The 21,395-nt window shown below is 62.6% G+C and overlaps 4 protein-coding genes across 14 annotated transcripts in view; all 4 read left to right on the top strand.

The window, feature by feature from the left end:
* The window catches only part of HPSE2 (heparanase 2 (inactive)), a 108,633-nt gene extending 107,661 nt beyond the window's left edge, over positions 1 to 972 (top strand). For all 4 annotated transcript variants that reach the window (XM_085065098.1, XM_085065096.1, XM_085065097.1 and 1 more), the window contains one exon: positions 59 to 972. In XM_085065098.1, coding sequence (XP_084921224.1) covers positions 59 to 224 — 166 coding nt within the window. In that variant the 3' untranslated portion in view covers positions 225 to 972. The remainder of the gene's footprint in view (positions 1 to 58) is intronic.
* A 285-nt stretch (positions 973 to 1,257) lies between these two features.
* HPS1 (HPS1 biogenesis of lysosomal organelles complex 3 subunit 1) lies at positions 1,258 to 6,014 on the top strand. Of its 2 annotated transcripts, none has more exons than XM_085065092.1 (18): positions 1,258 to 1,417; positions 1,497 to 1,634; positions 1,701 to 1,843; positions 2,068 to 2,176; positions 2,377 to 2,537; positions 2,614 to 2,716; positions 2,816 to 2,920; positions 3,012 to 3,081; positions 3,186 to 3,253; positions 3,801 to 3,968; positions 4,043 to 4,219; positions 4,289 to 4,356; positions 4,493 to 4,615; positions 4,717 to 4,782; positions 4,978 to 5,122; positions 5,219 to 5,332; positions 5,447 to 5,529; positions 5,788 to 6,014. In XM_085065092.1, the coding sequence occupies exons 1-18, from the start codon at positions 1,319 to 1,321 to the stop codon at positions 5,948 to 5,950; spliced, it is 2,103 nt and encodes a 700-aa protein (XP_084921218.1). In that variant the 5' UTR covers positions 1,258 to 1,318; the 3' UTR covers positions 5,951 to 6,014. The 2 variants fall into 2 exon arrangements, with proteins under 2 accessions (XP_084921218.1, XP_084921220.1); XM_085065094.1 differs by having other exon boundaries at positions 4,717 to 4,787; positions 4,983 to 5,122.
* Positions 6,015 to 6,156: 142 nt separating this feature from the next.
* PYROXD2 (pyridine nucleotide-disulphide oxidoreductase domain 2) lies at positions 6,157 to 11,742 on the top strand. 7 transcript variants are annotated; one of them, XM_085065100.1, is made up of 16 exons: positions 6,157 to 7,411; positions 7,826 to 7,845; positions 8,073 to 8,166; positions 8,246 to 8,319; positions 8,439 to 8,585; positions 8,729 to 8,882; positions 9,099 to 9,160; positions 9,275 to 9,372; positions 9,718 to 9,859; positions 9,952 to 10,086; positions 10,188 to 10,260; positions 10,371 to 10,527; positions 10,661 to 10,815; positions 10,924 to 11,034; positions 11,135 to 11,255; positions 11,359 to 11,742. In XM_085065100.1, the coding sequence occupies exons 1-16, from the start codon at positions 7,225 to 7,227 to the stop codon at positions 11,480 to 11,482; spliced, it is 1,854 nt and encodes a 617-aa protein (XP_084921226.1). In that variant the 5' UTR covers positions 6,157 to 7,224; the 3' UTR covers positions 11,483 to 11,742. The 7 variants fall into 7 exon arrangements, 6 of the variants coding, with proteins under 6 accessions (XP_084921226.1, XP_084921232.1, XP_084921230.1 ...); XM_085065101.1 differs by having other exon boundaries at positions 6,930 to 7,411; positions 10,924 to 11,030; XM_085065106.1 differs by lacking the exon at positions 11,359 to 11,742 and having other exon boundaries at positions 10,979 to 11,030; positions 11,135 to 11,170.
* Positions 11,743 to 13,985: 2,243 nt separating this feature from the next.
* Positions 13,986 to 20,568, top strand: LOXL4 (lysyl oxidase like 4). Its single transcript, XM_085065088.1, has 15 exons — positions 13,986 to 14,119; positions 14,653 to 14,948; positions 15,093 to 15,271; positions 15,423 to 15,634; positions 16,156 to 16,194; positions 16,317 to 16,533; positions 16,674 to 16,857; positions 17,123 to 17,277; positions 17,605 to 17,772; positions 17,982 to 18,144; positions 18,266 to 18,509; positions 18,781 to 18,896; positions 18,990 to 19,126; positions 19,317 to 19,428; positions 19,584 to 20,568. Exons 2-15 carry the CDS (start codon positions 14,675 to 14,677, stop codon positions 19,652 to 19,654), a joined length of 2,271 nt encoding a protein of 756 aa, XP_084921214.1. The 5' UTR covers positions 13,986 to 14,119; positions 14,653 to 14,674; the 3' UTR covers positions 19,655 to 20,568.
* Positions 20,569 to 21,395: the final 827 nt, after the last annotated feature.

The raw sequence follows: 21,395 nt of genomic DNA, 5'->3' as shown, positions 1-21,395 counted from the left end.
ACTGCCACCGCTGTCCCATCCTCAGTGCCACTGCCCTGACTCTCTCCTGGTCCCACAGGTCGGTCCAGCTCAATGGGCAGCCGCTGGCCATGGTGGATGACGGGACTCTCCCTGAGCTGAAGCCTCGCCCGCTGCGGGCTGGCCGCACCCTGGTCATCCCCCCACTGACTATGAGCTTCTATGTGGTGAAGAATGTGAATGCGCTGGCCTGTCGGTACCGATAGCCCGCGGCCCACAATGGACTCGCCAGCCCCACTCCTGCCCCCGTGCACTGCCCAGGTCACGTTGCCTCCTTGGCAGCCCACGCAGCCTCGCCGTGGGGCCGTGTTGGGCAGCTCCACGCCATGCCCTCATCCTCACACCCCGGATGTCCTCCACCTTGGCACCACCCCTGCTCTGTGACCGCAGAGTTCCACATGCCCTGGCCGCCATCCCGCCAGAGCAGTGCAACAGCCAATTTGCAGGGCTTGCCACCGTCTGTCCCGTGAGCTGCGAGAAGCACCCGAGTCCTGGTGCCCACTGGCTGCGGGGAAGGTTGGGGTGCTGAGCCCCGGTATATCCCGGGACGGACACCCTCCACGAACCCCTGGTCCCGCTGCCCCTCGGGATGACCCCTCCAGCAGCTGGACCCCCCTCCCCGAAGGCGAGCAGTGCTCCGGTCCAGCAAGCGCATGGAAGCAGCTCCCTCTACTGCCTCCGGGATGCCGCCAGGCGGCCTGGCCTGCCGCGGGATGCACCGGGCGGGGCGGGGCGAGGCGGGGCATGGGAGGGGGCACCGGGGGCCGCGCCGGGCGGGCGGGCTAGGGCTCCGCGGCGGGAAATGTTGATCATTAAATTATACATCCCGGAGCGGAGAGGGGCGGAGCGGCGGGCTGGGAGCGTGTCCTGCCCGGGAGAGTGGCGGTGTCGCGGGCAGGAGCAGCTGCGGCGCGCCCAGCCGCTGCCGGAGGTGTAATAAAGTTGGGCTCTCAACCGCGCCGGCGTCTTCTGTCCGCCGCGGGCCGGAGCGGGGCGGGAGCTGTCACATGGTGCGGGGCGACTGTCACACGGTGCGGGGCGGTGGTCACACGGTGCGGTGCCGCTGTCACACGGTGCGGAGCGGTGGTCACACGGTGCGGGGCGGCGGTCACACGGTGCGGTGCCGCTGTCACACGGTGCGGGCCGCCGGGGTCACACGGTGCAGTGCCGCGCCGGGCCGCCGGGGGCGCTGCGCGCGTGGGCGCGGCGGTCACGCGCGGCGGAGCAGGAAGCGGCGCGGGGCGGGTGGAGCTGCGCGGTCCCGGTGTCCCCGGTCCCGGTGTCCGCGCCGCCGTGGGCCATGCGCTGCGTCCTGATCGCCAGCACCGCGGCCGAGCTGCTCTTCTACTGGGCCGATGCCGCCTTCCTCCGCCGGCTGCGGTCGTCCCACGCCGGGCAGGTGGGGCGGGACGGGGCGGCGCGGGTGCGGGGAAGGGAGCGTGGGGTGCGCGGGCGCTGACCGGGAGCGTGTGGCGCAGGGCCCGGCGCTGGAGGACAGCCTCAACACCCTCTTCGCCCCCCTTATCATCTCCTGCGCCGCGCTGCTGGAGAAGCTATCCGACACCTACACCTGCTTCGCCTCCGAGGGCGGGCGGCACCTCCACGTCCTGCACACGGTAGGACCGGCACCGGGGACCAGGGACCTCTGGCCGGTCCCCGCCTGACCCCGCTGCCTGTTGCAGTTCGGGGACTGCCTGTACATCGCGGTGAACGGCGACGGGACGCAGAGCGAGGACGACCTGCGCCGGACGCTCTTCGTGCTGCGGCGCTTGGTGGAGGCTCACTGTGGCCTCGTCACGCTCGACTCACACCTCATCCGCAAAGAGTGAGTGGGCACGGCCACCGGCACAGGGTGGCATGTCGGGGTGCTGGGCTGGCTGCAGGGCGGTGCCTTCATGCAGTGCAGGGGGCTGGGAGTGAGTGTCTCCAGCTGGGACCCCCACTTTGCAGCAGGACCCCTTGCCTGCTGGGCTGCAGCTGGGTTTTGGTGTGTCAGTCCCTCGCAGGGAGGTGACAGCCACCTATGAGTTTACACTCTGACTGCTGCAGGTTGCGACCGGCCGATTCAGAGCAGCGGGAGCGTGTGTGGAGCCTGCTGCGGGGCCTGCTGGAGACCTACAGCCACCTGCGGGAGGAGGACCAGAGCTTTGTAGTGGAGGTACCAATGCTCTGGGGTATCCCTCACTTCTGGGGTGTTCCAGGGCTGGGAGGCTGTGTGGAGTCCCAGGATGTGGGAAAAGGTGCCAGACTGGGGACTTTAGGGCAGCTCCCTGGAGCAGTGGAAGCTCAGACCTGCCCCTAGGGCTGCAAGACTGGGTCTGAGGGAGCTCAGCAGCCTTCCTCCTTCCTGCACCCCAGGCCGTGGAGCGGCTGATCCATCCTCAGCTGTGTGAGCAGTGCATCGAGTTCCTGGAGCGACAAGTGGTACAGTACATCAATGCCAGCCCCGAGCGGGGTGGGGATGAAGTGGGCCATGCCTTTCTCCTGGTACACACCAAGCTACTAGCCTTCTATTCCAGGTGCGCCCAGCCCCACCACCCTCCCCAGGGCTGCCATTTACCCTCCCAGCTGACCCTTGCCTTCTCTGGCCTGCAGCCGCAATGCCAGCTCCATCCGCCCGGCCGACCTGCTCGTCCTCATCCTCCTGGTTCAGGACCTGTACCCCAGCCAGAGTGCTGACGAGGAGCTTGGCCCACAGGTGCTTCAGAGCAGGATTGGGGGTGCAGCAGGTCAGGATGCTCCCATGGGGTGATGCCTTGACAGCTGGGGCTTAGTTTTTCTTCCCTGTTTTTGAAAGCCCACAGCAGGGAATGTTCTCCCTCAGGGACCCAAGAGAAGCGAGAGCATCCCTGTGAGTGGCCCTGGCTCCCATGGAGCTGCAGAGAAGGACTCCGATGACCAAGTGAGTCCTTGAGATGAGGAGGTGCAGGGTGGGATGCTGGAAGGGCTGCCTGCATCGCTGCCATCACTGACTTACCCGGTTTTGCTGGCAGGACACAGATGATCTCTCTGTGCCTGAGGTCTACTACACACCTGAGCCCTCGCCAGGCAGGCACAGCACAGGTGAGTGCCTAGCTGGGCAGCAGCCATGGCCCACACCCCCAGCCCTGCAGAGGCTCCGGGGCTGCGAGGGGGGCTGAAAGGGTGCCCTGCTATGTTCTCTGCAGGCAGCGAGAGCTGGTCAGAGGGTGCTGAGATGCTGAGCATCGGGGAGGTGGACGCTGCAGACGTTCAGGTGAGCACAGAGTCCTGCAACACCTCCCAGCTCCACACCTCACCAGCCTGTCCCGGTGCTCTTTGCGGTTCCTGGTCTTTGTCACTCATCACTTGCTGTGCTGCAGCTGTGGGTGCCCTGTGTCCCCCATGTTGTGCATATCTGTGACAGCTCTGATCTCCCTCTCTGAGGCATTGCTTACAATGAGCTGTCAGCAGAGAGGGATCGGGGCTGCCTCAGAGTAGTCCAGTGTCTCCCTCTGCTGCCGTTGGGCTTTCTGGGCTGCTTGCCTGATGGATGCTGCAGCACCTCACACATTGAAAGCAAGCACTGGCCTCAGTTTAAGGCGTTTGCAATCTTTGTCTTTGCAACAGGCTTCTCTGCTGCTCCTTTGGGGTCTCTGGGCACTTTCCTCACTGCTGATCTTTTGCTACATGGCCCCTCCAGCTCCTTTGGTTCTGTCGTGCCTGGTTGTAGCTTTCAGGACATTGCTACATCCCTACAGAGCATCCTTGGTGTGGGCTGTCTCATTCCCATGAGGGACTGGGCATCTCCCCTGTCTTCCCAGATGGCAGAAGACTTGCTCCAGACCTTGGGGCCTCTGGTCCCTGAAGCTTCAAACCCCAGAAGGATCTTTCTGGATGCCAGCCTGCGGGAAGGTTACTGCCCCTTGCTGCCACACACCATGCACTGCCTCCCGCTCTGGCCAGGCATCTCCCTTGTGTTACTGACCAAGGTGAGCTGCCTCTGAGGTGAGGGAAGCTATGTTGGACTGAGTCCTGCCTGACCTGCCTCTCCCTTCCCTGGCAGGGGCCCATGACCCAGGTGGCTATCACCTTGTACCAACTGCTGGATGGTTTCTTGGTGCTGGAGAAGAAGCTGGAAGAGGGACCAGAGGTGGGAGTCGCACGCTCCTACCCCTTCCTGGCTGAGCTGCGGCAACGCATGGACAAATTTGTGAAGAAGCTGAGTGGACAGGACATCCAGGTGGGAGTGGGGACATGAGAACCCTCTCCTGTTGTTCCCACAGCTTTACACAGTCCTGTGTCTTTCTAGTTGCAGAACAGCTGGTTGGACTTCAAGAACAAGATATTTTCACGGAGTGAGCCTGGGAGCTCCCTGGAGTGAGTAGGGGTTAGCCAGGGAAAGTCTTTGGGACGGGCAGGGGGACCTTTCCCAGCCTGGGGGCATGCACAGCTGTTTCTGCAGTGCTGGGGATCCAGTGTCCAAGCTCTGCGCTGTCTGTGTCTCCTGGCTCAGGCTGCTGCAGTCAGTGGCACACGTGAAGCGGCAGCTCTGCTCCGTGTACCGCCAGCTCTTCCTGACCTCTGCTGGCCACAGCCTGTCCCAAGGGCTGCGGGACCGTGCCCAGAAGCTGATGAGGTGAGTGCATGGGGATGGTCAGCATCCACAGGGGGCTGCTCCACACCCAGCAGTGCTGGGGCTTGTGGGTCATGGCCTCTCACCATGCCACTTCTCGGCAGGGAGAAGCTGCTGGACTGGCGGGACTTCCTGCTGGTGAAGAGCAGGCGCAATATCACCATGGTGTCATACCCATCTCTGCAGCTGGGAACCCAGCCTGGCAAGGGGGTGTCCCCAAGGGGGTAGCTGATGTGGGAGTGGGACCCTGTTCCCCAGCATTGGGATCAAGGGGAGGAATGTAGTGGGAGAAGGTGGTTTCCCTGAGGCTTCAGGGCTGTTCTGGAAGGGCACCAAAGTTGTTGGACACCCTTAACCCACCCCACGTACCTGGAAGACTTTCCTGGTCTGGTGCACTTCATCTATGTGGACCGCACAGCTGGGCAAATGATGGCACCATCGCTCAGTGTGACAGAAAAGTCCAGCTCAGAGCTGGGCAAGGGTCCCCTGGCCACCTTCATCAAGAGAAAGGTACTGCTCATGGGGTAGGTGTGGGATGGGAACTGCAGAAGAGGGTGGAAATGGGAGGGGTTTCTGCCCAGGCTTCAGGTGCCCCTTGTCCCCCAGGTCTGGTCCCTGATCACTCTAGCCCGGCGATACCTACAGAAGGGCTACACAACACTGATGCTGCAGGATGGCGACTACTGCTGCTCCTACTTCCTCTGGTTCGAGAATGAGATGGTATGTGGGGCCAGGAAAGGGCTGAGTCCCTCTTTCCCTGGGGCAGGGTGCAGGGCTGTAGGTGCAGCCAGCTCCTCAGTGGTCCCATCCTGGCTCCTGCCCTCTTCTCCCCAGGGCTACAAGCTGGAGGTGATGGAGGTGCCCGTGCTGTCTGATGATTCTGCTCCCATTGGGATGCTCGCAGGGGACTACTACAGGTGAGCATCATCAGCCATGTGGTTTGGCACCAGGGCTCGAAGCTGTGATGGCACAGAGGTCCCTGAGAGTGATGCCAGGACGTCACTGCAGGGTAGTACCAGTGTTGTGGTGTCACTGGCATTGCACCAGCCCATTTCCCCAGCCTGGTGCCATGGTTTTGCTGTGTCCTTGCAAAGTATTTTATAGAGGGAAGGTGGTTAGAAAGGGGTTGCCTGTGTGCACTGTACCTGCCAAGGCCCCTGTCTTCTCCTCCCCAGGAAGTTGCTGCGTTATTACAGCAAGAACCAGCAGGCAGAGGTAGTGAAGTGCTATGAGCTGCTGACCGTGCATCTGGGCATCATCCCCTCCGAGCTTGTGGTCCAGCAGGCCTGCGACTTGGCCCGACGCCTCTGGGAGCCATCCCGCATCCCTCTGCTCTGAGCTGCCTCCAGCCACCTTGGGGCCAGGATTAAAGGATTAAAGTGGGTGTGTGGGTGTTCCCAGAGCCTGGGTTGCTTTCTCAATGTGTGTGTGCCATGCCATGGACTGTGCCTGCAGGCAGCAACAGGCAACATTCTCAACCTCCAGCCTGGTCAGGGCTGGCACTGTCCTCTTTCCTGCTCCCCATGATTTTCACTGCCACCCAGCAGCCTCTGGGGACAGGCAGAGTGGGGCTGAGAGGTTGTTGGCAAATCACTGTCTTACTGAAAAGTACATTTCCAGAGCAGGATTTATAATGTTAGCTTGGCATTGCTGCCAGGCTTTGGCCAGAGATCAAGATAGTGTAGCCAAACCTGAGTGGAGCAATGGTCTAGGATGCATCCCCCTTCCCCCTCACCCCAAATGTGTGGTGTGGGGCCCTCAGAAGTTTGGCAGGCTCTGAGGAGGTACGGGGCATCCTGCACCTCCTGCCCCACACCCAGGCTTCCAGGCACCAGTTAGCCACGGGTCTGAGCTTAGCCAGGAACAGCGAGTAAATCCTTAGGCAGCTTATGTGTTTCCCAGGCACGTCTGGGCTCAGTGCACATCCAAACCTCAAGTACAGCTGGGAATGGGGCCAGCCCCAAGGGAGTCAGGCTGGCACTGCCCCTTGTTGCTCCCATGCCACTCACTGGAGCTGGGGATGGCGATTCAGGGAGCACTGGACCATGACAGGGCCTTTGCCCCATCCTCCTGAACCGGAATTTGCCCTGCTGAGCAATAGTGCTGGATTCAAAGCCAAGCTCACCCCCAAGCTACCTTTTTTCCTGCTACTTTCAGGGCTGTACTTGGAGCTTGTCTGCTCAAGGGGGGGCCAAACTCCCTCTGTCCTGCAGTGCTTGGCCCATCACCCCAACCATGTGCCTCTGGATCATCCCTGAAGCAGAACAGGACCTTGGGAAGGGGGGCTCTCAGGCCTCCACCTGCCTGCTCAGGAGTACAGGCTGGGGGGCTCTTGGCACGCTGCTGAGCCCCAGGCAGGATCTGTCGCTTCTGAGCACTGGGGTTTGTCTCCGGCCCCGCTGCAAGCCCCCAGCAAAACTGTGCCAGGGCCAGTTCTTCGCTGGGGACAGCACCAGCAACCAGCTCCCAGCGGGTGCCCCTGTCCTGACCAGCCTCCCCGCCTCCTCAAGGCGTTCCCTGCCCTGGCCCCCCCGTCCCCTCCCTGTGCCCGGAAGCCCTGGGAAAAGTTCCGCCGTGAAAGCAAAGTCCAGGCTGCCGGACGCAGGGCAGCCATGGCCAGGCGCTGCTGGGCGATGGCAGCCGGGCTCAGGGGAAGACTGAGTCTGGTCTGCTCTTCCCGTTGGCTGCAGGGCTGCCATCTCTGCCATCTGTCCGTGGGGCCATCAGGAGCGCGTTTGGCCCATGCCGGGGCTGCACCCCGGCTGCAGCGGGAATACGACGCGGTGGTGATCGGGGCAGGTAACAGAGCAAGGGAACAAGAGTCGAGCTGCGGGGAGCCGGCGGGGTCCCCCATCTGCCCTCCCCCCAGGGCAGGCGGCAGGGGAGTGGCCTGGTGGGGACCGCAGCAGTGCTGGACACCCAGACTGCTCCTCATGCCAGGGAGGACACAGGGGTGTGGCACAAATTGCAGCCCCCCCGGCATGCAGAGCATTGTTGGAGCATCTGCCTTGAGCACTTCTGTCCCCCTCCGCTGCACCACTAGGGCCAGGGCTGTAGGACCGTGCGGGGATGCTCCTTGTCAGCTGTACCCCGGTGTCTAGAGCCTGTTATTGGGGTTGCTGTGACAGCCTCATGCCCCAGGCATGGCAGGGTGCCCTATGCTGAGGGCCCATCACTGACACTGAGCTCTGCTCACCTCCCTCTCTCTTGCAGGACACAATGGGCTGGTGGTAGTGAGTACTAACAGTGGCATGCTGCCTCTCCTCAATCCACGGGGGACAGCAGGGGACTGGGAAGGGTCAGCGCTGTGGACAAGGGAGGGCTTTGGTGGCAGCGTCCATGGGGCTGGGGCTCCCACAGGCCCTCCCTAGTGAGGGGGGCACCCTGTGCAAGAGGGTGCTCAGGTTGACAATGACAGCCCAGCTGGAGGGATGGGCAGTGTGTGCCATGCTCCCCACAGGCTGCCTACCTGCAGCAGGCAGGGTTGCGCACAGCTGTGCTGGAGAAGCGTCATGTGCTGGGCGGCGCAGCCGTCACGGAGGAGATTGTGCCAGGTACCTCTGCATGCCCCTTGTCCCCCTGGCCCTGGCCAGCCCTGGTGGTGGACATCCCCCACTACTCCAAATCTTCTAGGGTTCAAGTTCTCCCGGGCATCGTATCTGCTCAGCCTGCTGCGACCACAAATCTATGTTGAGCTGGAGCTGCAGGTACTGGCACCCACCGTTTGCTGGGCTGCTGACAACTCCCAGCATGCAAGCAGGGGGACCCTGCTCCCAGACTGTCCCTGCACGGTGGGTCCTGCAGTGGAGACATCGCTGTCTTGCAGCGGCACGGTCTAAGGGTGCTCCCACGGGACCCCTACTCCTTCACCCCACTGCTGGAGGACAGGAGCCCTCCTCGCTCTCTCCTGCTAGGACATGACATGCCTCAGACTCAGCAGCAGATTGCTCAGTTCTCCCAGAAGGATGCCCAGGTACCACCAGGGACACGCACAGGGCACAGCAAAACCCACGAGGGGCTGCCTTGCCCCTGGAATGGCAGGGATGCTCCTGGGTGGAATATCCATTGCACCCACCATGGTGCAGTCCTTGTTGTCCCCACTCTGTCCCCTTCCAGGCTTACCCTGAGTATGAGGCATTCATGGGGCACATGGTGTCAGCCCTTGACCCACTGCTGGATGCCCCTCCAGTGGATACAGCTGCCCTGGGGAAGGGTTCCCTGCTCCAGCAGCTCAGAAACCTGTGGACCCTGAAGCCTTTGCTGCAGGCAGGTACATCTAGGATCCCAGGGAACCCCAATGGCAAGGGGTGTTTGCCAGCACCTGGACAATGGTGAGCAATGCAGAGCCTCCTCAGGAGTCCCAGCTGGGCTGGCAGGCCCTGGTAGACTTGCCTTGGTCCGGCTGACAGACCCCCAAACCCAGCTGGGCACCAGCAGTCAGCCCTGGCACAGCCATGTGTGTCTCACACTACCTCTTCACCCCCAGGGCTGGCACTGGGGCGGCAGCTGCCCCGCTATTACGAGGTGCTCACAGCCCCCATCTCTAAGGTGCGTGCTGGTAGTGGGGGTGTGGAAACACCCACTGCCTCTACTCCTGCGTGCCAGGGTGCTGTGGCAGGTCCCCACCCCCACACCTGGCATGCTCTCTTTCTCCTGGGCCAGATCCTGGATCACTGGTTTGAGTCAGAACCCCTGAAGGCAACTCTGGCTACTGATGCGGTGATAGGAGCCATGGCCAGCCCACACACCCCCGGCAGTGGGTGAGGGTCCCTTCTCTCTGGGCTCATGCCTGCACCGTCCCTCCTTGCCATGCTTTGTGCTTGGCTCTGCTGCACCCCAGTAGCCCATGCCCTGCCCCCTGAAGGGGGCAGCCCCCCATCCATGCCAAATGGCTCTCCTGAGTGGCCCCAACAGCTGCACTGTTTGAACACCTCTGTCCTCGGGTCGGGCTGAGTCCTGGCTGGTGTGTGCTCCCTGTAACTGAGTTGGCATCCTATCAGCTGGCGTGGTCCCACCTGTGGGGGCTGTGGCATCATCCTCATTGCCCATGCAGGCAACACACCCATCCCCTCAGCTGGCAGCTGACCAGGGTCCTGCTACCGCAGGTATGTGCTGTTGCACCACGTCATGGGTGAGCTGGACGGACGGCGGGGGGCCTGGGGCTACGTGGCAGGTGGGATGGGAGCCTTGTCCCAAGCCATCGCCCACGCAGCAACTGCCCGGGGAGCCCACATCTTTGCTGAGAAGGTATGGGGTGTCTGAGAGAGGGGAGCAGCCTGGCCATCCCTGCAGGCAGCAGGGATGCTCTTGGTGAAGTCTTGTCCCCTACACATGCCCAGGCAGTGTGCCACGTGCTGCTGGGCAGGGATGGGCAGGCACAGGGTGTCGCGCTGCAGGACGGGACGGAGGTGAAGAGCAAACTGGTGCTGTCCAATGCCTCCCCCCAAATCACCTTCTTGGAACTCATTCCTCAGGTACAGGGTGCATGGGGCTGGTGGGCGCTTGGCATGTTGGAATCCCCCTCACCCCCAGTGTCCCTGATAGCCAGCCTCTGCACCAATATATCCCACCCCAGGAGCAGCTGCCAAAGGATTTTGTCCAGCGGATCCAGCAGGTTGACACACGCTCCCCTGTCACCAAGATCAATGGTAGGTACCAGCAAGGATGCTTCTGCTGCTGTCCCTGCTGGAGGAACACTGGTGCCAGGCCCAGCAAGAGGCTGCACCCTGCTTCCTCCATCTCCACATCCCATGCCCAGTGGCAGTGGATCGGCTGCCCAGCTTCCTGGCTGCCCCCAATGCCCGTGACGGCCGGCCCCTGCCCCACCACCAGTGCTCTATACATCTCAACTGCGAGGGCACCCACCTCCTGCATCAGGCATTTACCGATGCTACCCACGGGCATCCCTCCAGCAGGTAAGAGCCTGCACTGGCACACCTTGGTGCCCTGGGGAAGGGACAGGACAGTCATGGCAGTGGGTGCTGCAGAAAGAGGTGTGGAGTGGCTGGCTCCCCCTCTGCCCGCCCAGCTGGTGTACTGCTCCCCCAGGCCCATGATCGAGCTCTGCATTCCCTCAGCGCTGGACCCAGGGCTGGCCCCACCAGGCTGCCACGTCGTGTCCCTCTTCACACAGTACACCCCATCCACGCTGGCAGGTGGTCGGTCTTGGGATGAGCAGGCCAGAAATGCATATGCAGACACAGGTTTGTGATGCACAAATGGACCCTAGTAACACCCATGGGCAGAGATGCCCTGGAGCTGCTACCATGTCCCCCCAGGTTGCCCCCAGTAGTCCTTTCATCTTTCTCTAGTGTTTAACTGCATTGAAGACTATGCCCCAGGGTTCAAGGCATCCGTCATTGGCAGGGACATCCTGACACCACCAGACCTGGAGAGGATCTTCGGGCTGCCCGGTGGAGTGGGTACCATGCATGTCAACTCTGAGCATCACTCTGGTGCTGGTGTTAGTGGGTACACAGGCTGGGCCAGGCACAGCCACCTCACACAAAGCTCTGTTGGCAGAACATCTTTCATGGAGGGATGTCTCTGGACCAGCTGTATTTTGCCCGGCCAGCACCATCCTACTCTGGCTACCGGTCCCCAGTTCCCGGCCTGTACCTGTGTGGAAGTGGAGCCCACCCTGGTGAGCAGAGCCGGGAGTCAGGACACTCGTGGGGACCTGCAGAAGGAAGGAAGGGGTATGTGGAAGAGGTGCACCAGCATTCCCCATGTCTGCTTTCTTGCAGGAGGAGGAGTGATGGGAGCAGCAGGACGCAATGCTGCCCAGGTGGCTATCAAGGACTTCAGGCACCTCTCATGAGATTGGTGACACCGACATCACCAACACAGGGTTGTGACAGCAGCTATTGATCCCATAGAGAGCCCTGTCCATCCCCAACTTGCTTCCCAAGCACCTCAGGGCAGCAGCATCTCCTGAGAGCTAGGTGCAGGCTGACAGCGTCCCTTGTGCTCCCAGCTGCTCCTTGAACAGGTGGCTGCTCCCAGCCTGCCACGACCCAGCCTCGCCCCAGTGGCTCCTGGGCTCTGCATTACCATGGCAAGCCTCACTCAGCCCCTGCCTGTGCCCATGGAAATAAACCCTGTCCCAAGCTCTGTCATGAGCACTCTCACTGTGTTTCTTGAGCAATTCTTGCATCTCCCACTGTGCCATCCACACTTGCTGGTGATGCAGCCTTGGGGGAGCTGCCAGAGAGGACAGGCACAGTTCAGAGTAATAAAAAGGAATGCACAGCCCCTCACCCTCTCCTCTGCTCATTGATGCAGGCTCGGGTGCATGCAGAACCGTTTGTATGGAGCGTCCCAGCTCTGGGCAGGTCTGGACTATCCCAAGGGACTTAGAAAAAGCTAGAAGCCAGGAAGCTGTCTGGGAACTGCTCTGGTACCTGGAGTCCCCAGCTGTCCTCAGTCCCCCAGCTCTTGGTGGCTGTGTGTACAGCAGACACGTGCCCAGCGGCTCGGAAACCACAGGAGCCAGGACTGGCGGCTGCCCCCTCGTGCCTCACACATGCTCCTATTCCCGACGGAAGCTGCCTGCACGTGTTCTGGCCCCGTCCCTCCATCCCAGGGCAGATGTTCCGTGCTGGCCACTCCTCAGCCACAGCAGGCCCGGGGTGTGCCACTCACCCGGGCTGCTGCCGGGAGCCGCTGGCTGCAGATTACAGAGCTCACATCCTCTCCCTGCCCTCTTCCTCCCCCAGACAATGCTCCCGATTCAGCCGCCCGCCTCGCCTCCTGCCGGGCCCTAAATACGGTGCTGACAGGGTGAGCTGCTGCACCTGAGCTGGCTGAATCAATATTGACCGGCCAGGAATAGTCCCGCAGCCCTCTGAGAATAGCCCCGCACGCCTGCCCGCCGCCCACAGCTTCCCGCGCACGGGGCTGCCCTGCTGCCGGCCGCGTATTTTTAGCTGCTGCCATTGCCGGCTGCCCGGGGCTGCAGGTGCTGGCACCCAGTGAGCCCCAAGGGAGATGAGGGGCTCACTGGCTGACACCTCAGAGCAAAAGGGGACACCTCCAGCCTGCCACGATCACACGAGGAGCAGGACACAGTGCCAGCACTGCTGCGAGATGAGGCTGGCAGGTCCCAGATGTGGGAGAGCCCACCAGCCCCTTCATTTCTCTTTTCTTGCTGTCCCCAGGAGCAGAGGCAGAGCTGGGAGTGGGACCCAGAACCCGCTTGCCCTGCATCCCTGCCAGCATCTGCCGGGGGAGGAGTTCGGGGGAAGCTCCTGGCCTCACACTTAAGCAATTCAGCTCCAAAACGTCGAGACGAATGAGTCACGGACTCCACTGCTGGTCCCAACCCTGCCCTTCCCCAGAGCTTTCCGTGGCCCCCATTCTGGGACTGGGCAGAGAGCACTGTCCCAGCAGAGGCTTCAGCACATGCCCTGATCCCGGCCAAGGCAGAGGGCTGGAATGAAGGTCCCCTGCTAGAGGGTCCAGAGCTGTGCATCCCTGCACACCCAGAGGCGCTGGAGGCTCTTGTGAGACGTGGCGATGAGCCCACGGGCTATTCCCGGCCGTGTTGATCCTGGCTCCTCCCGGCAGGATCCGGCTGCTTTGACTCCAAACAAACAGCCCGGTGGCCACCGGCACATTCCTGGCCGGTCCCTGGGCACGGCCAGGGCACTGGGCTTCCTGTTTATCCCCGTCCCACGGCGGAGCACGGCGGGCGTGTGGGCAGCAGGGTGCCCCGGGGACTGGCGGCATCCCAAGCCGGAGGTTGCTCCCGGGGCAAGTCGGGGGTGGGGGGGACATCCCCAGTCCCCACGTCCCACGGAGCGGGGCTACGCCTGAGGACCCTCACAGCCAGCCTGATTCAGGGATGGTGCAGGTGAAGCCCCAAGCCTTGGGGGAACTGTGCTCCGGGCTCACGGTACCTACATCCCACAGCCTGCCGTAGTCTCTGTGCCCCCCGAGTCCTAACCCCATTGCAGCGCCTCCACGCATCCTATGCCTATGTACCCACTTGAACCACTGAGCGAGTGGGAAGGTGCAAGGAACGTCCCTAGCACACCAGTTTGTCATCTCCAGAAAGTCCATGCTCTGCCTGGCTTGGGGACAGCCCAATGAGGGGAGCATCCCTGACCGAGGGCTTTGGGACTGGGGGAGGTCCCCTCATGGCAGGAAGGAACTCCCCGGGGTAGCTCAGATCCCCCCCGGTTGGGGGAAGGAGAGGGTTTGGAGCAGGAACAGGTTTGCCCCAGTGTGCAGTGGCAGAGTAGGGCCGGGGGTGGGCAGGGAGCAGGGCTGGGCTCCAGACCAGAGGCGGGGAGGCGGGGGGCCCCCCCGGGTCGGCCCACCCCGCCGCACCATAAAAGCGCCTGCAGGCGGTGCCCGGCGGGAGGCAGAAGCTGCGGGAGGCACCGCCGCGGGAGCCACAGCCGTGTCCCCTCGCCACAACCGCGTCCCCTCTCCACCACAGCGTTCCCTCGCCACCACCTGCCCCGCACCGCTGCCGGTCCTGCACCGCCAACCCTTGCCAGGGTGAGTGCCGGGGGTGGCCCCGGGAGGGGAGGTCTGGGCACCCGGAGGGGGGTCAGCAATCCCACCAATGCTCTGAGTGAGGAGAGGGAAAAGAGGTGAGGTGATGGGGAGCGGGCTGTGTGCAGGATGCGATAGAACCCTGGTGTTCGATAGAGAATCCAGGTGGAGGATAAAAGGGGGCTCTGTGGGGCCCCCACCCATGTCCCGAAGCATGGGGCAGACAGGAAGCAACAAGAGCTCAAGGCAATATTCGTGGGGCTGCCCGTGGCTGTCGGTGTCTGGAAGGGCTGTGTCAGGGCTGGGTGACTCGGTGATGGGCACGGGGCTGGGGCTGAGCCCTGGGATGGGGTACGCTGTGAGTATGACAGGGACCCCTCCATGCATCCCCCACAGCACAGGGACAGGGATGTCACCACCCTGAAAGAGGGCTTGATAACCCTCCAGCATCGCTGAGCTCCTGGGGCACAGGGGGGCTGCAGCTGCACCCCCACTCTGCCACGGTCCCTAAGGGCTCATTGTCGGGCTGTCCCCAGGCATCTCACCCACAAAACCACGATGGTGATGCCAACTGGTGCAAGTCACGTCCTGCTGGTGTTGCTGCTGTGCTGGGTGGCCCCCAGCAGGCAGGAGCTGGCCCCAGTGCAGCTGCGGCTGGGGGGGCCACGGGGGCCGGCCGGAGAGGGCCGGCTGGAGGTGCTGTACCAGGGGCGCTGGGGCACCGTGTGCGATGACGGCTTCGACTTCCATGCGGCCACCGTCGCCTGCCGACAGCTGGGTTACACCGCAGCCATCACCTGGACCCATAGTGCCACCTACGGCCAAGGGGAAGGTAGGGGGCAGGTGGGAAATGGGGGGCGGGAGTCCTGACAAGGGCAAGGTGCTTCCCGCTGGCCGTGGGAGCTTGCCCACGGGGCTGTGGGTGCAGCCAGCTTGCGGGACACACTGGATAGGGGCCACGATGCTGTGTCCGCAGGCCCCATCTGGCTGGACAACGTGCGGTGTGGGGGCAGTGAAGGCTCCCTGGCAGAGTGTGCCCACAACGGCTGGGGCATCAGTGACTGCCACCATGGCGAGGATGCTGGTGTGGTGTGCTCGGGACAGCGCCTGCCTGGCAACTCTCCCCAGGCTACCACCTCCGGTCACCTGGGAGAGGTGAGTGGGGGACCCATGGCATTCCCCTGTGCCCAGCAGGGTACACCAGGGCAGCTGAAGCAGGTCCCTCTAACCCTTCCCCTGGCCCCTTTTCTCAACACCCTGCCCTCAATGCTGGAGCCCCATGCCCACCCCATGCCCACGGTGGCAGGTGTCGGGGCTGACCCTGGAGGAGGTGCGGCTCAAGCCCATCCTGGCACGGGCCAAGCTGAGCATGCCAGTGACAGAGGGTGCTGTGGAGGTGAAGCACAATGGGCGCTGGAGGCAGGTGTGTGACGCCAACTGGACCAGGAACAACAGCCGCGTGGTCTGTGGGATGCTGGGCTTTCCCCGGGAGAAGCACATCAACACCAGCTTCTACAGGTAGGGATGCAAGACACATGCACTGCACTGGGGTGGTGCCTGGCTGGACAACACGCTGTGGGGACAAGAGACTGGAGGGGTGGCCAGGGAAGGACTGAACATATGGGTGGGCGTGCGAGGTGTCGGTATGGCCTGGCCATGCCTGGATCCTCTTCTTGGGCCTTTGACAAGGATCAGAGTTGGGCTCAGCAGCATCCAGAGGTTTGTGGGGATGGTCACCAGTCACAGCTGACAAAGTGTGGGAGAAAGGAGACGAAAGGCAAGTGTCCCTTGGTCCCTCCACCCCCGTCTCTGCCTGGGACTATAAATACAGCCTATAATGAGCCCCTGCCGGTGCCAGGAGTCGCACAGTCCTGCTGGGACACACGGTACAGACAGGCAGTAATTGCCAGTGGGGAGAGAACATGACGTGCCATGGGGTCTCCAGCTGCTGCCAGAGAGGGCAGAAATGATGGGGCAGGGGGTTCAGAGTCATGCAGTGTCAGGATGCTCCCTCACTTCCTGGCTCTGAGCACCCACAGAAAGCTCTGGAACAGGAAGCTGAAGGACCCCAACTCCAGGTAGGACTCAGACCTGTGAAGGGTGGGCAGGGCACCTTGGGTGAGCACCCAGCACGAGTGTTGGGTGGGGGAGAGTCTCTGGCACCCGAGCTGACCCTGGTCCTGCTCCTCTCCCTTGGCAGCCTGAAGAATCTCAGCCAGAAGAACAGCTTCTGGGTACACACAGTGCGGTGTCAGGGCTCAGAGCCCCACCTGGCCCGTTGCCCTGTGCAGGTGGCCCCACCAGCCCCCCGCCAGCACGCCTGCCCCCACGGCATGCATGCCATCGTCAGCTGTATCCCTGGCCCTGCCTTCCAGAAGGGCACGGGCAAGGGCAAGAACAAGACCACCCCAGGAAAGGTGAGCCCTTGCAGAGCCCCACACCTTCTCCCACTTAACAGAGGGTCCCAGAGCTGAGTGGTACCCAGCCACCCCATCTGCATTTGTGCACAGGGGTGGCAGTGTCCTGGGGTTACTGAGTGGCTGCTCCCCAAACCCAGGTGCTCCCAGTGCGGCTGCGAGCAGGCACCCACCCTGGCGAGGGACGGGTGGAGGTGCTACGCCACGGGCAGTGGGGCACCGTGTGTGACAAGCAGTGGGACCTAGCTGCAGCCAGTGTGGTGTGCCGGCAGCTGGGCTACGGGACAGCGAAGCAGGCCTTGTTGGGAGCTCGGATGGGACAAGGTGAGGCATGTGTTACAACATGGACTTGGGAAGCTTCTGCGTTTGGAGGGGTATGATGAGGAAAGCAACTGGTGTAATGTGTCCTGCTGGAGAATCCTAGGATGCTCAGGCAGTTCCAGCCTGCCCTGGGATGAGGCTCACCTCTCTGCTCCTGCCATGGGCAGCCCCATTCCCATAGGGAATGCCCAGACCACAGGAAGGAGGATGAGGGTCCTACTCCAGGATGGTCATGGAGCTGGAATCACATACCCTTCCTGTGCATTAGGTCTGGGACCCATCCATATGAGCAACGTACGGTGTACTGGCCATGAGCGCTCCCTGGGTGAGTGCCGCTTCCAGGATGCTGAGCAGAACGGGTGTCGGCACGAGGCTGATGCTGCCATCCGCTGCCACATGCCCCACACGGACTTCAAGAGCCAGGTGAGCCCCTGCCTCTTCCCCAGAGCCTGTTGAACCCCAGCCCCATTGCACAGTCCCCGCTCCCCAAGCTCTGTGCCCAGTGTGGATGCTCAGAGCAGCCCTGGGGTGACCCAGGGGATGGACAGACACACAGCAGCACCCTGATGGGGTTCTGCAGGATGATCTAGTGGCAACAGTGGTCTTTTAGGGAGGAGAGGAGGAAAGGAGGAAAGGGAAGGTGAGGGAGATGTTCAGCTGGATGTGTGGGGCTGCCTGTCCCATTGTAGTGCTGGGTGGAAGAGCTGGGGGTCTGTGCCACATTCTAGCTCAGCCCCTCTCTGCCAACAGGTACGGCTGGCCGGGGGCCGCAACCCTGAGGAAGGCGTGGTGGAGGTGCTGGTGCCAGTGCAGGGGCGGCTGCAGTGGGGTGCAGTGTGCGGTGCACAGTGGGGCCTGAATGAGGCCATGGTGGTCTGCAGGCAGCTGGGGCTGGGCTTTGCCAGCCATGCCCTCCAGGTGAGTGGGGTACCAGCCAGGGGCCAGGACTGCAGGGGTCCTGCAGGATGGATAGCATGGGCATGGGGTGGCCAGGGTCTCTGTGATGGGACAGTGAGGGGACAAATCCTGGTGGCAATGTTAAGGCAGGAGAGGAGGCAGGGGAGGCAGGTGGGTGCTGGCAGGGGGTGCAAGGACTGGTCCAAGCACTGTGCTCCTCCTCTGTTCAGGAGACATGGTACTGGGCCGGCAGCCCCGATGCCACCCGGGTTGTGATGAGCGGGGTGCGCTGTGCCGGCACCGAGCTGGCCCTCCAGCAGTGCCAGCGCCATGGCCCTGTCCACTGCCCCAGCGGCGGGGGACGCTTCTCAGCGGGGGTCACCTGCACTGCCCGTGAGTAGCAGGAGCCCATGGGGTACTGCTGGGAGGGGGGCTCCCCTTCTCCTGGAGAGTAAGGGGTGCTATGCAGGGTGGGGATCATCTTCTCAATCCCTGTTGATCTCCTCCATGCCAGACGCCCCAGACCTGGTGATGAATGCCCAGCTGGTGCAGGAGACAGCCTATCTGGAGGACCGGCCCCTGGGGCTGCTGTACTGTGCCCATGAGGAGCGCTGCCTCTCCCGCTCTGCTGACAGCATGCAGTGGCCCTATGGCCACCGCCGCCTCCTTCGCTTCTCCTCCCAGATCCACAACCTGGGAAGAGCCGATTTCCGACCCAGGATGGGGCGACACGCCTGGACATGGCATCAGTGCCATCGGTGAGTGGCCCATAGGCAGGGGCTGGCAGGGAGCTGCCCTCTCCTTGGGCCAGGCAGGGCATGGTGGCACCCGTCCCCAGGAGGCTGTCCCACCCGGGGTAATTAACAGCGTCTGAGCCAGCACTGTCATTATGGCTTTATTTGGCTTCAAGGTTGTAATTTGCCGAGTCCCTGGGTGCTGCCCTGCCGGGAGCCCCTGCCGGGGCTGCCTGGGCCAGCCACGTTCTCCCTGGCCGGGCACCAGTCCTGTGCTCAGCCCCTGTCCCCACAGGCACTTCCACAGCATCGAGGTCTTTACCCACTATGATCTGCTGACGCTCAATGGCTCCAAGGTGGCTGAGGGGCACAAGGCCAGCTTTTGCCTGGAAGACACCAACTGCCCTGAAGGTAGGTGCTGGCTGCAGAGCTGACAGGGACCCCCTGTTCTGCTCCCCGAAGAAGCCCTGCCTGTGCCTACCTCACCTCCCCTCCTCCCTGCAGGGCTGCAGCGACGCTTCGCCTGTGCCAACTTTGGCGAGCAGGGGGTGAGTGTGGGGTGCTGGGACACCTACCGCCATGACATTGACTGCCAGTGGATTGACATCACCGATGTGCCACCTGGCAGCTACACCTTCCAGGTATGGGGATGGAGGGGTGGGGGACACCAAGCGACGGCATTTCAGAGCTGGGGGCTCCCCTCCATAAGCACCACAGCATCCCTCACCCTGCACATCGGGGTGCTGCTCTGTACCCAGCTGTGCATGCCACAGCCCTGCCTGGCCAGGTCATAGCAGACGTGCCCCCAGCCCTGCCTCTGGCCCTCCCCAGGTGGTCGTGAACCCCAAACATGAGGTAGCCGAGTCAGACTTCTCCAACAACGTGATGCGGTGCCAGTGCAAGTATGATGGGCAGCGTGTCTGGATGCACGGCTGCCACACAAGTAAGGAGGGACAGGAGCATAGAGGGTATGGTAGGCAGAGTGGGGGAAGTCCCACTCTGGGACTCTGGAAGTCCCAAACCCCAGACGGGGCTGGGCGTACCACAGGTTTCTTGTGCCCCCGTACACCCACCCACCCACAACATCGCTCTCCCCAGGTGATGCCTATGGTGCCGACGTGGTGAGCGATCTGGAGAGACGGGAGCGGCTGGCCAACAACCTCGTGTGAACCCTCAGCATTGGGATGGCCCCAGCAGCGCCACAGGACAGTGCAGCTCCCACGCCCCAGCCCCTGTGCCCTGGCAGCACTGGACTGAGCTCAGGGACTTGCAGACTTTTGTATTTATTGATGCTGCTGCAGAGGATGGAGATGAGTGCCAGGGCTGGCGGGGAGTGTCTGGGGGTGCACGGTCCCATGCTGCCAGCGGGACTTGCAAGAGTGACCCAACTACCACAGCAGCCCTCACCTCCATGGCCCCAGTGCCCCCAGGACAACTACCTCAGCCTGCCCAGCCCCCATGCTCCAGCAGACTCAGGACAGTCCCCAGCCACCCATGCACCAGTCCTGTCTTCAATAAAGGTTCTGTGAGATGGGAGCAGGCCGCTGTGCTATGGGAGAAGGGGTACTCCCTTATCAATCCCACCATCACCTGCTCCTTCCCCTGTGCTCTTTCCCATTAGGATCATGAAGGCAGTCCCCAGCTGGGAACAACTTTGGTCTAGGCAATATGTCCCCAGCCAAGCAGTGTCCCCCCTGTGCCACAACAGCTCCCTGGCTTTCTGCATGTGGCTGGCATCAAGCAGTTCTGGCTTGCCATCAGTGGTCCTCACAGACCAGGACACCCTGGCCCTGAACTGGCTAACACTGTGCATGCAAAGGGACCCAGCCAGCTCTGTGGCAGGACAGGCTGGCAGCCAGCCCACCAGCCACTGTGTCTGCAGCTGACATGCTGGGCTTTCCCAGACTGTCCTGGCAGCTTCCCAGACATGGGAGCAGTGGTAGGGCCACTCTGTCCCTCAAAGCCCTTGCTTCTGGGCACAGGGTGGGGACACAAGGTACACCATGCCTTTACTCCCTGTTTCTTACCTCCCGTGGTTTCTATCTTTTTTCTTACAACAGGAAATAAAAGGGAATATCACCAATGCACTCTGTACTGTCTGTTCACCAGTTTGCCAGCCACAGGGCAATGCCACCCCTCTCCTTGCACACGTCTGCGCATTCCTGCCTCACTGGCAGGCACCAGTCCAGGGTGGGCACCCACCTAGGCCCAGGACAAGTCAGGCTGCACCCACACGTGATGGTCCCTGCACGTGGAGTTGCTGCTGGGAACAGCGTTGATGCACTGGAGTGGCCCAAGGCCAGAGACCGTGGCAAGGCACGTGCTGGTGGAGGCTCACTCGGCCGGGGTCGAGGTTTGAGGGATGCCGGATGGCGGGGAAGATGTTTTCCACATGAGAGCAGCTTTGCGCCCTGAAATTTCCACTGGCCAAGCCACGAGCATCCGGGAACGGCAGCCGAGATGGCTCCCAGCTGGCAGCGCTGCCGGACGGTGCAGGGGCAGACAGCCACCACCACAGGGTCATGACCAGCTCTGCTGCTGCCAAGCTGGGGGACAGCCAGGGGACACAGGGCAGCCACATGAGCTCTTCAGCGACCAAAAACACGCAAACTGCTGGCAGCGGTGGTAGGAAAGCATCATCCCCATCCTCACCTCCTGTGAAAGGCCCCAAAACCTCAGTCTGCAGAGCTACAGGGTGGGAGTGCTGGGGCACACAGGGCTGTTTTTCAGGTGCTGAGAGATGATGCAAAGCAGAGGAGCCAAAGGCAGGTCCCAGCCGCCAGCCTCTGCCCGGGGGCTGGGCAGGAAGCCCCCAGCCCGCCACGGCCGGCAGCGTGGCCACATCACAGCCCCATGTGGGGCCAGGAACGTGGCCCTGCCCATGCTCTGACAAGGGCCCCGCTGTTCGGG

Source organism: Lichenostomus cassidix, chromosome 6 (assembly GCF_008360975.1).
Source record: "Lichenostomus cassidix isolate B80296 chromosome 6, HeHo_3.0, whole genome shotgun sequence".
NCBI classification, from domain to species: domain Eukaryota; kingdom Metazoa; phylum Chordata; class Aves; order Passeriformes; family Meliphagidae; genus Lichenostomus; species Lichenostomus cassidix.
The sequence above is the reverse complement of the archived record's forward strand: the minus strand, read 5'-3'. Positions and strand labels throughout refer to the sequence as shown.